General features: G+C 56.7%; 1 protein-coding gene across 6 annotated transcripts in view; it reads right to left on the minus strand.

The window, feature by feature from the left end:
* The window catches only part of HSPA12A (heat shock protein family A (Hsp70) member 12A), a 110,774-nt gene that overhangs the window by 4,883 nt on the left and 89,525 nt on the right, over positions 1 to 16,366 (minus strand). For 5 of the 6 annotated variants that reach the window (XM_059661531.1, XM_059661530.1, XM_059661532.1 and 2 more), the window contains 6 exons: positions 14,990 to 15,106; positions 8,208 to 8,379; positions 3,907 to 3,993; positions 3,210 to 3,314; positions 2,027 to 2,285; positions 293 to 396 (listed from right to left, as the gene is read on the minus strand). In XM_059661531.1, coding sequence (XP_059517514.1) covers positions 293 to 396; positions 2,027 to 2,285; positions 3,210 to 3,314; positions 3,907 to 3,993; positions 8,208 to 8,379; positions 14,990 to 15,106 — 844 coding nt within the window. The remainder of the gene's footprint in view (positions 1 to 292; positions 397 to 2,026; positions 2,286 to 3,209; positions 3,315 to 3,906; positions 3,994 to 8,207; positions 8,380 to 14,989; positions 15,107 to 16,366) is intronic. The other variant, XM_059661535.1, reaches the window with a different exon arrangement.

Consider the following 16,366-nt stretch of genomic DNA (forward strand, 5'->3'; position numbering starts at 1 on the left):
CTGGCTCACACTCAGTGGCTTCTCCCAGCCAGGGCCGTGGTTCCTGATCTTTCCCCAGAAAGCAAAGACCACGTTGCCCAGGGCCCGTGGCTGGAGGTCATTCTGCCACACGGCCCGCAGCTCACTGTCTGGGGAGCCAAAGGGAAAGGGGGGTGAGGACGGTGCCCGGCTGCTTCCGGTCCCCGAGGGCCTGTGGCTGCCCACCTGCCTTCACATGCCTGGTCGGTGATGCTGGAAAAGTCAGTCCCGCTCGTGGCTCTGCCCGAGCCGCCGGGCCCCGGCGGATACTCACGCAGATGCTCGATGATGCTGTCGATGGTTGGCTTGAAAAGGGCGTTCATGGCATCGGGGCTCATCCTCAGCATCCCCTGGGAGGACCACTTCACAAAATCCACGCTGTGGGGGGTGGCACAGAGAGCGACAGCGGTGAGCGGACAAACTACACCCACAGGGCAGACCCGGCCCTGGCGGCACAGCTGTCAGCTCCAAGCAGCGGGGCGGGGGGGGCGGGGGGTGAGGTCCTCGGAAATACCCTCCCCTGCCAGGCCGGAGCCCCTGGACGCTCCAAGCTAAGACTCGGCCTCTTCTGTTTCTCTTTGTCTCCATGTGGCCTCCCTTCCCCGGGGAAGTGGGAGCCGATGCCAAGTGCGAAGGACAAGGAGGTAAAGGCATCGCTCTCGTTTGGATGACCGCACTTGGATGCCACAATCGTTGGATGCGAGTCCATTAGCGGCTCGCCGTGCTGCTACCTAAGGCTACCTGTCCCAGGACAGGGAGAAGTCTCCTCCCACCGGTGCCCCTCACTGTCCCTGTCGAAGGGGCAGCATGCAGCAGCAGGAGCACTGGACAGGGAGTCAGGCTGCTGGGCTCCAGCCTGGTCCCACCACTCAGCAGCCATGGGACCTCGGGCAAGCGTTTTCTCTGAGCCCCGGCTTTCCGTCTGCAAATCAAGGCAAATACCACTTGCCTTACCTCCCTCACAGGGTTGTTGTGAAGATCAAGTTAAAAGCCACGTCTGGGAAAACACTCTGGAAACTTCCTAGCGTAAAAGGAACGCCAGGGACTGCGGAGTGCAGTGCGCACCCGCCTGCTCTCAAGGTCAAAGGGGCCGAGCTAACGGTGGCTCCGTCCCTGCAGCATAGCACCTCCAGCTCCTCCGGCAGCACGTTCTAGATGCCGCCCTGTCTCACGGACCAGGAATCCTCCCAGGGCCTGGGCCGGAGGACAGCGTGTATGGTGTGGGGTGACCCACGGGCTGGCCGCAGCCAGTCTCCGCAGCGAGGGAGGCCCCGGAACTGTGCGGGCAGGACATGGGAGACAGCCAGACGCAGGTGCCTTCTGCAGGGGGCCAGGGCAGAGAGAACGGCAGCCTGGGAGGGTCTGGCGAGGACCCTGCTCCCAGGGCACAGCAGCCTGGAGTCAAGTCCACTTTGTTTCCCCTGAAAGGAGCCAGGGCGTCTCAGAGAAGCACCCCATCGCAGGTGTGGTGGGGAACGTACAGGGTGAGTCAGGGGCACCTCACTGGCACAGGCGGAGACCGTTAGAGACCACAAAGGGCCTGGCCAACGCGGCTCCGTGGTTGAGCGTCGACCTATGAGGTCAAGGTTCGATCCCTGTTCAGGGCACGTGCCCAGGTTGTGGGCTCGATCCCCAGTGTGGGGCGTGCAGGAGGCAACCGGTCAATGATTCTATCTCTCTCTCCCTTTCCCTTCTTCTCTGAAATCAATAAAAACATAAAAAAAGGAGAAGGAAATAAACCGCAAAGGCCGAGGCAATGGGACTCAGGAGCCAACCTGAAGGGGCTCCCACCGGCCAAGACGGGACATTGGAGCGTCACTGAGGATGTAACCGCCATGTTACACATGCATCAGACGTGCTAAGTCCATGCGTTCTAATGCCCCCCCCCCCCCCGGCGCCCGCAAAGGGGAACAATCATTTGGAGGGTGCTAGGAGGGCAGCCAAGCCACGAGGGGCTTCTCTCGGCTCCACGGCCGAGATTCCCGGGCCAAAGGCAGGTCCGACTCACTTGCTCTTCCGCAAGGCGTGCTCCACGCTGTGCCCGCGGAACTTCTTGTAGTAATCGATGAAGGAGAAGGGCAGGGTAATGTTCAGCGGGTTGGTGCGGTCCGGGGCGGCCGCCCTTTTGCGCGACTCGAACGCAATCATCAAGTCCACCCAGGCGGCGGGACGCTTGATTTTGAATTGCTCGATGAAGTCCTCTCCGAATATCTTACACAGGAGCTTTTCAAATTCGTAATCGACTCCTAAGGATCCATAGGGTCCCCCTGCGCCAAGAACGAAACGGAGTCGCCGCGTGAGAAACACGGAGAACGGGCCCCGACTCTGAGGCCACCCTGCTCTTCTCCCAAACACGCAATGGAGCAGAGCTGGGACCTCCCTGGGGTTCTTCTCACTCCTCATGGAGAAGCTCTCCTCTAGACACCACTGGGCAACAACCTGTTTACAGTCAGTTACACTTTAAATAAAAGCAATACATTTAAGGCGCTGGGAGTATCGCGGTTTCCTCCCCCGCAGACACCCAGGACAGGATCGGGAGCAGGCAGGCCTCGCTTAGCCCCTGGGTCTACTCACTCCTCATCACCCCTCCCCGACCAGGGATCCGGGGCCCTCCCAGAAGGCTTAGCCATAGCCCCGAGCCACACGTGTCTTCGGGCTTCTGTCACATCCTTCCATAACTTCCAGGAGCCACTTTCTCGGCCAGGATCTGAGACGGGCTCCCTGGATGCCAAAACCCCAGGGGTGGAGGTTTGTGTTTTAAAGGACATGGAACTGTGCTTTGCTTTCCAATGTTCAATAAGCCGCGGAGCCGCCTGGCCGGTGTGGCTCAGTGGCTGAGCATCAACCTCTGAACTAGGAGGTTACGGTTCGATTCCCGGTCAGGGCACATGCCCACGTTGCAGGCTTGATCCCCAGTGTGGGGCGTGCAGGAGGCAGCTGATCAATGATTCTCTCTCATCATTGATGTTTCTATCTCTCTCCCCCTCTCCTTTCTCTCTAAAATCAATTTAAAAATATATTTTTTTAAAGAAAGAAATTATGAAAACTTATCTTAAGAAAAAAAAAAAGCCTCAGTGCCTTCTCCTGCCGACTGTCCCACGTGCTGGCGGCACCGAGACAATGACAGGCTGAGAGAAGTCGGAAAGGAGTGGCCCGGCTCAGGTAGGAGAACATCGCCGTGCAGCGCTCACCTGTGGCTTTATACAGTTCCTTAAGGTGTCCCTCTGGTAACCGTATCTGATGGACGGTCAGGTCTACGGTGCCACCGCCACTGTCCACAACCACATACTTGTCACCTGGCAAAAGAAAACACCGGCCATCCTTCGCATAGACCGCTTGTCAACCCGTCCTGAAACGGGCTGGCGGGCGATGACGGGTACTCCACCCTTCTCATTAGTGCAATGGGTTTGCTAATTAGTTGTGCAGCGGGTTATTCGTGACTAAAGAGAAGGCAATGATGTCTGCTAGGAGCGACGGTTAGCATGGACGATCAAGCGCCCAGATGCGTGGATCTCTAAAACTACAGCATTTGTGCCACACGCTGCTGCGCATCTGGCACGACCCAGCGGACAGCTTCCTGCCCAGTGAACAGCACCAGCAAGTGGCCGGCTGTTTAACTGAAGACTGGAACCAGTGAGTCCCAGTCCCTACCTCTCCTCTGAAGAGTCTGGATGGCTTTACCACATGCAAAATCACAGCTCCACAAAGACCTCTCCCTGGGGGAGTAGTCTTTTAAAATGAGTGATTTTGAACATTCTCCAAAAGTGCAAAAGGGACAAGTAGGAATGCAGTTTTGCCAGCAGCACACACACACACACACACACACACACACACACACATATACACACACACAATCCAGCAAAGGCAAAGGACATTCAAGGACGCTACCTTCCTCCAGCTCGGACCAGATCTCGCCTATGACATTCTCCACCAAAAAGGTCCGGCTCTGCCGATTGCGCCGTACGTGCTCCTTAGCTAGTGGCCGACAGAAAGAAAATGATGGCGGGTGAGAAAGCACGACAGAGCGACCGTCATCTGCAGTCAGTGGAGGCAGCAGCGTGAGCAGGTTAGGGACAGAACACTCAATGAACTGTGACCAAACAATTACAGGAATGCCACCCGGGGAATTCCAAAATAGTTCTCCCAGGACGAGCAGCTATCGCCCCGGCCTTCACCGCCCCATCGGTGTGGCAGACTCAGCCTGGGCGCTGCTGGAAAGCTCACCTGGAGGAGAGCCCATCCTCCAGTGACTTTCGGGGGGATGGGTTAATAAAACGGACCAATTTCCTGGCTTTGCTGTACCCGGGAGGCAGCTGTCTGCCAAGCAGCCGTCAGTGCACTTGGTTAAACAATTTCACACCAAGGAATCCTGACACAAGGAGAGTGGGGTGCTGATCAGGATCCTGGATAAACTGGACGCGAGTCCTAATCTGGATCCTGGATCAATTGTATAGGAGCCATCTCCTGACCTTGTTGAAGCCAATACCCTCTTTGGCCACAAGGTGGCGCATCGGCCACAAGGTGGCGCATCTGAAACTGGCAAAGCCAGGCACCAGTTTCCTAGCCCTGCAGGACAACCTGGCGGTGACACCATGCGTGGGGATTTGGCCTCCCACTGGCCTCCCCACAGCGCTGTGAGGTGGACAGGGCATAAATCACGGCCCTGCGTTAAGGTGAGGAAACCAGGTCAGGGAGGTTAGGAGACCAGTTCCCACACTGTCTTGCAGCCCCAAATTAACCCTCCATCCAGGGACCCTCATGCCTCTGAGATTTCACAGTTTACAGTGAAGTCTGAAAAAGCAGAATACAAATGTGAAGAACCAGGAAAGGTGCTGTGAGAGGGTACCTGGGAGGCAGCCGTGCACAGCCATGGTGGGAATTTGGGCAACTCAACCCCCCACCCTGGGCCTCAGTTTCCTCATCCATAAAATGGGTATAATAATACGTGGCCTAAGTTCCTCACAGGCAGAGCAGGGACTGGCTCTCTGATTTGTCCTAAGCAGCCAGTGTGACACCTGCTCCACAGTAGGTGACAATGAAGGTGAGCACCAAGTCTGAGGCCCGGTGCCCACCAAACCATCACTACCACACGCCATGGAGAGCGACCACCTATTTTACAGATCAAGGCTCTGCCCACAGCTCTGCTGCTGTGAATTCTTTAGTCCCTGGGCGGGTGTTGCAGACTTTGTATCTGTGTCTGCAGCTGTTTATCCAACAGAGGACCCTTGGCCCTCTAGTCTCTCAGCAAGGAGCAGTGTTTGCAAAACAACATCTCTGGGGGTTGGGATGGCAAGCACTGGGCCAGCTCCGAGTTCCTCGGGCCCTGCCTTATGGTGGAGAGGCTGTCCCGGTGAAAGAGTCCCTGCAGGCTGGTGTGGCTCAGTGGTTGGGCATCGTCAGGTGCACAGAAAAGTTGCTGGTTCGATTCCTGGTCCAATTCCTGGTTAGGGCACATGCCCAGGTTGAGAGCTCAATCCCCACTAGGGGGCATGCAGGAGGCAGCCAATGGATGTTTCACACTCACATCAGTGGTTCTCTCCCTTCCTATCTCTCTAAAAAGCAGTGGTTCTCAACCTTCCTAATGCCGCGACCCTTTAATACAGTTCCTCATGTAGTGGTGACCCCCAATTTCATTGGTACAAATTGGACATAATTAAAGCATAGTGATTCATCACAAAAACAATATGTAATTATATATGTGTTTGCCGATGGTCTTAGGTGACCCCTGTGAAAGGGTCGTTCGACTCCCAAAGGGGTCACGACCCACAGGTTGAGAACCGCTGCTAAAAAGCAATTAAAAAAATCTTTTTTTTTTGTTAATTCTCACCCAAGGATATTTTTCCATTGATTTTCAGAGAAAGTGGAAGGAAGCAGGAGAGACAGAGAGAAACAGAAACATCAATGTGAGAGAGACACATTGGCTGGCTGCCTCCTGCACGGCCCCGACCAGGGCCAGGGATGGAACCTGCAACGGAGGTAAAAGCCCTTGACTGAAATCGAACCCGAGACCCTTCAGTCCTGGGGCCGACACTCTATCCACTGAGCCAAACCGGCAGGGCAATAAAAAGTATTTAATAAATAAAAGGAGTTCCTGTAGGCCTAGGAGGGACCCCCACACGCAGGCCTCTCTCCTGTTCCCAGCACCGGCTCCAGATGAATTTCTATTGCAGATCTTTGGTGGGCATTTGGTTTCCTAAAACAACCTGGATGACTAATGAAACGGCATTCATAAAAAACAGCCAAGCGAAGCTAATGAGACATGTTCTGAGCTCTCAAAAAATTTATCCTATTTTTCAGGCAAATTAAGCCCATTTTGTGAAAAATGTGCCCTTTACGGTGCTCATTAAATCCTCCTGGTGTAAAATAAAATACCCTCAGCAAACCCTGCAGTGCAGGGGGCAGAGTGCTGGCTCCGTTCTCCCGCACGGGGTCCTCTGGCTCCACCTGAAGGAGCCCCCAGCAGGGGCGGCCGGGGGAGGTGTCTCAGGCACCCCACCCTCTGGGTACCCCTGCTAAGTGCTCTGCCAGGCCTCCGACAGCACCGTCCTCCTGGGAGAGAGGTCCCAACTGCAGCCCGAGGCTGAGACAGAGCCCTGCCTCCTGCCCCTCGGAGGGGCGCTGGCCAACCACTTGGGGATTTAAAAACCCTACAGACCCTCTGAGCACATGGGACCACAGCCAAGTCCACAGGCACAGGACACGGGACAGGCCAGAGGGGAGACTGGATGCTTGCGAGGAAAGGAAGCCAGGCTGAGCTCCCAGGAAAAGCATTCCAAACAGCTTTCCTCTCAGGTTAGGGGAAATGGTGGGAAGAGCAGCGCTAGAATTAGCTAATTCTCCTGGATTTCTTTTTATGAACAACTAAGGGAGAACCAGCAAGTGAGAGGAGAAGCCCAGTCCCTCCTGGTCTTTTCCATTAAAACAATGAAGGCGGAGATTTACGTAAGTTTGTCATTCCGTGTGTTTTAAACAGGCAGCTGACCTGGTCCGCAGCAAGGCTGCCCTCAGCCTGTGCTGGGGCCCAGCACCGCTACACAAGGGCAGGTCAGGCCCTGGATTTAAAGGGCAGCCTGCTCCCCACATTCTGGGTGACTCAGATCCAAGGTGCCCACATCAGGGCCTGGCGGGCAGGGGCAGCAGCTCGGGGACAAGTGAACTTTGTGCCACCGTCTTGAGGCTGAGGCTCACAGATTCCCCGGTCCTGGGTGAAAGTGCAGGGCGTGGGCCCTGGCGCAGCTGCCCCGCGAAGAGGAATGGGAGCGGCCCATGGAGATGGCCTCGCTGGGCCTCGGGGTGGGGACCACGGAAAACCTGGGACGAAGGCTCTAGGGGAGCAGTCTGCGGCAGCCCCCCCCCTCCCCTCCTGGGCCTGGCCTTCCAGGGGGGTGATGGGTGGGTTTGTGCCCTCAGGGCCCTCCCCCGGGGACAGAGCTCAGAGCTGTGCACCCCAGCACGCTGATTAGCTTCCAAACTCACTCACAGAGGTGGCTTTGACCCTGACCTAAGGTGTCTGCGAACGCTGTGGCCCTGATCAGACCCGCAGAGCACTGGATGGACACCCAGGGGAACAGTTCTGGGGACCAAGAGAGGGGCCGACTTGCACCAGGAAAACACGAAAGAGAAAAGGCTCCTTAGGGTCCCCCCGAAGCTCCCGAGTGTGCCTGGGCGGGTGGCTCTTCCACAGCCAAGTGGACATCCGCGGGTCAGGAAGCGTCAGTCCTTTCCGTCTGCAGTTTAAGCTCTCGCCAGGTTTATGGCCAAGACACATAATGAGCTCATCACACATGAAGCAGCTCCAATGAGTGAGTCAGCAATAAGTCAACAGTCTTAATGGAAGAATTAATAACAGGCAAATGGGATTAGATTGAGAATCAGTTAACAGACCAGAAAGATTAAGAGCTTAGTAAAATGCAAGGCCAGGACTGCTCTCAGGGCCCCCTCGAGTTTCTGGAGAGCAGCGCCCTCCCCGCTCCGAAGGCACGTGGGTGGGTGATGAACCTGGGTACCCACTGCCAGGTGTGCTGAGGCCCCTGGGAGGGGCCGGGGGGGGGGGGCGCTGAGCACAGGGTGCTTAACGCCAACCTCTCTGGCGGCACATTCTTCATTACAGCACCGAGTGTACACAGTAGCGGCCCAGAGACATGCAGGCGGGAGGGGAGAGCAGGGGGGGAGAGAGAGAGCAGAGGTACCCTGTGCAAACCCAGCTCCTACTGTGTCTCTGGAGCTGTACCCATTGACCGCGGTCTTGCTGCTCAGCTCGATCATCTGGTGCAGCCGCAGCTTCCGGCAGTAGATGGAGGCGGCCTCGGGCTCCAGGGCGATGATGAGCTGCTCCGCATTCTCGGGGGAGGCCAGGCCCGCCTGGAAGACAGAAGCAGAGGCTGGGACCGGGGCTCCCTGGGGGGGCTGCTCCCAGGACACCCCCACCTGGGGCTGACACCCCCAGGAAGGGACACTCGGGCCCTGCTGGTTTGAGGAATTCCCCCCATAGGCCTCTGCAGAGCTTAAGATTGGGGGTGATCAGGTGCTGGGCCCTGAGCGGGGCCCCCGAACACCACAGTGGCCTAAGGAAATGTACCAGCATCCCTGGGAAACGCCAAACCCTCTGGGCCCCGGAGCCTCTTGCATCTGGGGCTTAAGTAGCCCAGAACTGAGACGCATGGGGGGAAGTCCCCGGAACTTGGAAACTGTTACAGGGGGGACAGCGCGTGGTCTGGTTTGGGCTGTAACAGGCCAAACAGTCTGATCGAGTCAGAGCAAGCCCCGATCTCTGGTGGCCCAGGAAACAAATGGCCCATCGCCGGACCTCGCTAGGCAACATGGGATTTTGCTGGATGGGAGTCGGACAGGAGGGCTCCAGGGCTCCGGGAGAAAGCCCCTCCTGGAATCCCGCACAGCGCCCCCTTCTGGAGGGTGGGTGGGGAGGCAGCTGCCGCTCCCTCATTCAAAGCCGCTATCCCTTTCACAGCAGAAATGCTCTGCTCTGTGACACCTGGCTTGTTCCAGGCAGGTGCCTCCGGGAGGCTCTGGGACCGCCCTTCTGAGGGGAGCAGGAAAAGGGGCTGGCGTGGCCCCTAACAGGTCCCGGCCCGCCTCTCGGGGCCTTGAACTTGAGCACCAGGTCTCGCTTGTCCGCTGAAGCTGTTCAGGCCTGGGGGTTTCCTGCCTTCTATGTTTGTTGTCTTTGGTCCCGTTTCCTAGGGAACCTCAGATGCCGCACCCACTTGGTGAACGGCCCCAGTTCCACACCCAGCTCATAAGGCCTCACCCTGGAGGCCGGGGAAGGGCTGCCTGGCGTCACACGGGCACCATGGCCTCTCACCAGGAGGAGCCGCTCACAGTCGCCGGCGGCAGGGGTTTAGCAGGTGCAATAACTGGGCGGGTTGGGAGGCCAGGTTATAAGGGAAGAACGGAAAGGACTTCAGGGTGCCGTCCCACTCCTTCACTCTGTACGGGAAGAAACCGGGCTCGGAGAAGCGGGGTGGCCTGTCCCGGGTTCCTGGGAGGTGGGCCTCAGTCTCTTCAGCTCCAAGGCACCCGACCCGTAAGCGGCCGAGAGGCCCCGGCCCAGATCTCGCGCCTTGCAGACCAGCTCTTTCCTGGGTTCTCTGCTCTTCTGGTCTGAGTGACTCCAGCTGCTGGGGTGGGGCCCAGGCCTTCGGGAGGACTTGAACCAAACTCCCTGGTGCCTCAAATGCTCCCCTCAACTGGCTTAAAGGTACAGCCTCTACCCATTTACTCCGGGACAGCACCCGATGACACACTGCCTATACTTGCCTATACCGTACCCCAAACGAACCCATTAATTCTGTCCTCTTGAGATGCCATCAGCGGCAGGTGCCTGGGCATCTCCTCTTTGCCAATCCCGAAGGCCTCCCAGCAGCGGGAAAACCCCAGATGAGAGAGGGCCAGGCGGTGCCCGAGAGACCAGGACAGAGTGACACACTCCTTCGTTCCAACCCGCCGCCATGCTCCACCTCGCGCTCCCAGTGGCAACGAGGGGCTGCGCCCCCACCAGCTGCTCCCACGGTGGCCAGTGAATAGCTGAGGGACAGGCAAGAGGAAGCAGCCGGTGATTCCACCTCCCAGAAGGGGAGGTGTCCCAGGGCTGCCGTGGACTCCAGGAAAAAGAGGAAACAGGGGATCCGCCAGGCTCAAAACCCAGCCGTCTCTCTCTCTGGGCGGGAGGGTCTGGGGCCCGAAGTGTGAGCTCTGTTTCTGCATAAACACATGCAGTCTTCTCAGCAGAGGCCCTCCAGCCCGGCCGCAGTCCGGAGACCCTGTCCGGAGACCTGGGGGTCTATTTGCCTGGGACCAGGCCAGGGTCACCCGAAGCAGAAGAGCGCTCGCTCTGCCTTTGCTAGTCCTGCCTCCAGAGCCGGGATCTCATGGCCGCTGTGCATGTCCAGCCTCTCCTGCAAGAGGGTATGTCCTCCAAGGGCGGCAGCCAAGTCTCCTTGCCCCACCGCACACAGGAAGGGCTCAGAGGGTAGCTGCTACATGAATGAGTCGCACATCCCTCCGGCCAGAATCAAGTTCTGCAGTTTCCTGGCGCTCATCTCCGCAAGGCCGAATGTGACAAGCATTCTGCCTGCGTGACCAAGGACTCCACAAACAGACTGTCTCAACGAAGAGCACACGACCCCGTTTGTCTCCTCCACGAATCTGGGGCGGCAGGAGCACCATCCGAGCGGCTCCTTGGAGTGCTGCTTCATGGTCCCCTGCTGGGGGGGGGGGGGGGGGAGCAGCAGGTGGTGACTCCAGGGAGGCCAGGGCGTGGGTGTCCACGCTGACTCCAGGGCTCCCCCGCCCTGGCCCTGCCGTCAGCTGGAAAAATCCGCCGGGGACTGTGTTTACAGCTGAGAAAAAATGGCCAGACGGCCGGCGAGCGCGCCGCTGGCCGGGCGTCAAGTTGCACGGGCCCAGCTGCACCGTCCTGGGCGTCATGGGGTGGTTCTTTTTGTGTGTTTTTCCTGATGTGGCTATTTGTCACTGCCATTTGTTCAGAAAGGGAGGCAAATGTAAGCTGCAACTCTGTGCTAGATGATGAAATCATCTGTAGGGAAACATTTATTTAACAGGCTCTGGAACCTCCTAGAGTGACACATTTTAGGCAAAATGCCTCTAGAGAGAAACTGTTTCCTGTCCGTGCAACTCTCAGGACACAGTGGAACTACCTCCCATTCTAGGTCTCTTGGGCCTCAGAGGAGGGACCAGCTGTTCTTTTAAAAAAATTTTTAATCCTCCCCTGAAGACATATTTTTTTAAATTGATTTTAGAGAAAGAGAAAGGGAGAGAGAAAGAGAAACAGCAATATAAGAAACATCAATCAGCTGCCTCCCAAACATTCCCCAACTGGAGATCGAACTCACAACGTAGGTATGTGCCCTGACCAGGAGTCAAACCCGCAACGTTTGGTGTCCGGGATGACACCCGCCCAGCCGAGCGCCCAGCCAGGGCAGCACCATCCTTTCACTGAGTGCTCTTCAAGGGTCTAAAGGTGCCCCGGCCTTCATAAAAGACAGAGGTTAACCTACTTTTTCAACGAGCGCTTGACACTAGCAGATATGTTGGAGGTTCACTGATGAAATAAAGTGGGAGATGCTGCCCTGGGCCTTGTCCCCTGCTCTGCAGCCAGGCCTCTGCATCCTCCAGGCCGGTGGGAGGAGACGCTCAGGTCCCAACGGACTGTGACATGAACTGGGGCTCAGGGAACCTCAACAGGCCTGGGAGGAGGGGCTCCGATTTCACCTGCAAGTAGGTTGATGGGCTAAGGGGCAGCACTTCGGGTGGAAGGGCTGATGGGCACTCTTGCATCTCAGAGGCTGGCTGGGCCAAGAAGTGCTTTTTGCTCAGCTTCTGTATTGGCGTTCTCCAGAGAATCCAATGTATGGATGTGTAGAAAGAGGTTTATGACCATGAGTGGCTCACAGGATTATGGAGACTGACAAGTCCCGAGGTCTGCAGGCAGCAAGCTGGAGGACCAGGAGAGCCCATCATGGTCTAGTTCCCTAGCTGGCAGGTTCAAGACCCAGGAAGAGATATTTCAGTTCAAGTCCAAAGGCAAAAAACAAACAAACACCAAAACACCCAAAAACCCCAAACCCAATGTCTCCATTTGAAGGCCGCAGGCGGGAGGAATTCCCTCTTGTTCTAGGTAGGTTCTACTCATGCCTTCCACTGAGTGGGTGAGGCCCACCCCCCTTAGGGAGGGCAATCTGCTTTATTCGGGCTATTGATTTACAGGTTAATCTCGCCCAAAATACCCTCACAGCAACGCTCAGAATGATTTTTGAACAAATATCTGCATACCCCTTGGCTCAGTCAAGTTTACACAGAAAATTAACCATCACGGTACACATCTTTCTTATTCCATAGACTAAATGGGGAGGCAGTGAGGAGGGAGAGCTGGAGAGATGCTCATTTTGGCCACAGGTTAGCAAGCTTCATTTCCACACTGTCACTGGGACTCAGGCTGGAGAGACCGCAGAGAAGTCAGCAAGGCAGCTGCGCCCCTGCACGCCCTCTGCCCCCCAGAAGTGTGAGGCTTCCGTGCACCACTGGGCCGCAAGCTACCTGAGAGCAGGGCCAGGCTCCGGTGCACAGGGCACAGGTATGAATCCAGGGCCTCACCCAGCCCTGGCGCACAGATCACTCCCGGCAAGGTTTGTCTGATGAGTCAATGACTGAGTGAGCAGGGATTGAAGGGCCCCTGCCATCTTCAAATCCACTCAGTGACTGTAAACTGGACACAAGTATCAAATCAGAATTTCAAAGGGTCAAAACTTAAGCTGCACGGCCCTGGCCAGGTGGCTTGATTGGTTACAGCCTCACCCCAAACACCAAAAGGTTGCAGGCTCCATTTCCAGGCAGGGCACATACCTAGGTTGTGGGTTCAATCCCCTGTTGGGTCGTGTATGGGAGGCAACTGATCAAACTTTCTTACATCTGTATGTTGCTGTTGTCTTTTTTCTCTCTCTCTTCCTTCCTCTCCTCTAAAAAATCAATTTAAAAAACAAAACAAAACATATCCTTTGGTGAGGATTTAAAAAACACCGCACAATTGCGACACCAAACGAAAGCTCCCCGGTACTGAGGAGACAGGCCTGTTTGCAGAGGGTCTCCGGCTTCAGAAAGCGAATTCCCTGCGTCCAAGGATGCCGGTTGCATCTGCTCAGGACGGGTGGCCTTTTACTCTCTGAGGTGCCATTTTGATTGTGCCAAACCCCAGGGGATGCCACCCCCCATCCCACCCCCCATTTCCTTCCTCCTCAGCTGCCCCAGGGCCTCTCCCCTCCCCCTCGCTGCCTCCAGCCCCCACCCCATGCTTTCAGAGATGCTGTCCTTGGAGGAGGCCCCCACCTCCCCCGCCCCGGAACCAGCTCTAACAGCCCTGACACATCTACCGGCCACTGCGCCTCTTTCGTTTTCAGGCTAAAAATAAGAGCTGACCCTTTTCTGGGTCACACGTTTGTTGCTGGAGGCGTCCTGTGGGCTGGAAATGAGGGTCAAAACCATGAAGCTTGAGTGTCCGTCCTGGGAACACTCAGACCAGACACGGGGCCGTGTCGCCTTAGACAGCCGTTCCCGGGGGCCTGTCTTTGGACACGGCCTCAAGGCCACGTCCACGTCCACGTCCACGGAACAGCCCAGGCTGCCCGGGATTCTGTGGCAGCTGAGGTGCGCCTGGGCCTCTCTCTTTTTAAAGAATTGCCTCTTTTTGGAACTTCCACCCTCTTCCTTCATCCCTATGAAAACAAGTCTATTTTTGGCAGATACATAGGCTGGGCCAGATTCTCACGCTGAGCAGAGGAAGGAGAGAGACAGTCTGGGGCGGGATGGGGTGAGGGGGGGGAAGGGCACTGGCCTGACTCTACCTGCCGCCTGGAGTAAAGCCCCGAGTGTGGAGTACAGTCCATGATGCGGGGGGCGGGGGGGGGGGGGTGCCCACTTTACTACCCTGCTGCGCTCAGGGCGGATGGGTGGGTGTCTGACAGGAAAGGTTCGTCCCTGTGGCCACAAACTCAGCGTCGGAGGTAAGTCCCCTGGCGGAGGGCAAGGACACCTATATCCCCGGCGGCATTCCCCGCCCGGCTCGGGCGGATGCCTGTGGAGACTGACGTCCAGGGCACAGAGTTGGCTGAGCCCCAGGGTGGCTTTCATGGCCCAGGGGAGGCAGTAAACATGGAGGAGCCAGCTGTGCCCTCGGATTAGGGCACAGATCAGCAGGACCAGCCTTTCTTGCCAGGACATCAGGCTCTCATGGAAGCCCCTCCCGGCACAGTTGTCTGCAACCGCGTGAGGGCTGGAGGCTGGGAGAGTTTGAGGCACCAGCGGAAGGGGGGGTGGCGTGGGGAGGGGGCCAGGCGCCCCTGAGGGATGGGCTGGCCATCGGCCCTGGAATGCCGTCTCCATGGTGCTGTGTTGACTGGCATGCTCCTTAGCCATGCCCTGCCCTCATCCAGGTGTCTGCCACCGGGCAGGTGCGACAGCCCTCACCCCTCTGGGGCGACCATGCGTGCTCCTGTGAGTTCACAGGTGAGGCGGGCAGAGGGAAATGGACCTGTAGGTCCTGGCTGCACCTGCACAGCTTTCTGCCCCGGCACCAACCGGGTGCCTGGTTCATACCATGGGCCTTGTCTTTACTCCTTTCTCATCCAAATCTCCTTGCTTTCCAAGCCTTGTACTTGAAAGGCTCAAGTAAGTGACGTGCCTCTGAGCCCCCATTTGAAATCTTAGCCCAGGGACCCCACCGTGGCAACAGGACCTGGAAATGCACAACACCCCTCCCCTGCCAGTCTGAGCCCGTTCCTCCCCCGGGAGGCAGCTGAGAAACGGGAAGGCTCCTGGCGCCCCTGCCTGCGGGAGACCCGGCTGCCTCCCAAGGAGGCCTACGCACGCTGGACACCCGAGGGGGTGATGGTCACCACCGTGGGCACCTGGGCCCCGTCCGCTCCCACCCCGCGCTCACCTGGTAGGCAGCTTGCCTCATGAACTGCTTGGCGGGCTGCTTCCAGATGGCAGGCACCGTGATGACCCATCTGACATCAGAGTTCTCGAACTCCGAACCCGCCTGGTCGCTCAGCTCCTACAGCCAAGGAAAGGGCGGCAGGTCAGGCGGACGTGGCTACATTTACTGAGAGTTTACCCTGCATCAACACTGTTATACCTCATCTGCAGTAATCCCTCCAAGAATGCTGTTAGGGAGAGATTATAACTGTGCCCCTTTCCTGCAGGTGGCAAACTCAGGCTTGATATGCTGTCTTTCTGATGATTACACGGCTAGAAGGGGGCAGAGCCAAAATCTGGACTCAGCCCCAGGTCTATCTTGACTCTAAAGGCCAATGTCTTAACTTAAATTGCGACACGTGGTCTCGTATCTAGAACAGTGTCTGGTGGCAACTGTCAGAGTCGTCACTGTCATCTTCCTCCCCTCCAGCCCAGCACCTCAGGGGATTTTCCTGGTGGGACAGGAAGGATGTAAATGGCCTAAGCAAGAACCATGCTGTCCTTAGCTCTGGGTCAAGGTTACACCATGTGGGTAAAGGGGATGGGCAGAAGCCTCAGAGGTTTCCACTGGGCCCGCGTAGACAAAAGTATGTCTCTAGCATAGTGCCGACTCAGTATTTCCATCTGTAAAATGGGGAGAATAAAACTAACCCCCAGCATAAGCGGCAAAATTAAATGAGAACACACGTGGGACGTCTGGCACGGAAAAGACCTCTGATAAATGCTGCTTCCTTCCTTCCCCTCCCCTCCTGTAGCCACGGTCACCAGACAGACCTGAAATCAAAGCGAAACGCACACCAGGGCACTTCTGCACCAGAGTCAGCGTCGTGGACGCGGCTCAGAGGAACCGGCTGGTGATTTTTTTTTTCCTGGTGGATGTCACACTTTCCCTATTGTTTCAAATGGTTATCTGGGGACTGACCCACCCTCTCACTGAACTAACTTCCTCTATGATCTGTAAGCTTCTTGTTTTTCATTTTTAATTGTGACAAAATACATATGACAAAATGTATTATTTTTAAGTGTATAGTTCGGCAGTGTTAAGTGTATTCAGCAAACTTTTTCTTTTCCCCCGCTTTGGGCCACCATGAAATAGCCGATTTGGGGGGTTTGTTTCTGTTTTTCTGTTGTTGTTTTTTAATCATGTGTTATTTCCTTGCGGGTCTGCCCTGGGCGTTAAAGCAGGTGAGCGTGTCAGTGTTGGGAAGGATTCTGAGCTGCCACCCAGGCCATTTCAGACTCTGAGCAGGAAGAGTCGGACCTGAATGATGGCTTCCCTGGCTGCAGGGGAAGTTGCTTAGATCCGCCTCCACCAGCCGCTGGAAGACAGCTGGGAGGG

This window comes from Myotis daubentonii, chromosome 13, assembly GCF_963259705.1.
Source record: "Myotis daubentonii chromosome 13, mMyoDau2.1, whole genome shotgun sequence".
Taxonomy (NCBI): domain Eukaryota; kingdom Metazoa; phylum Chordata; class Mammalia; order Chiroptera; family Vespertilionidae; genus Myotis; species Myotis daubentonii.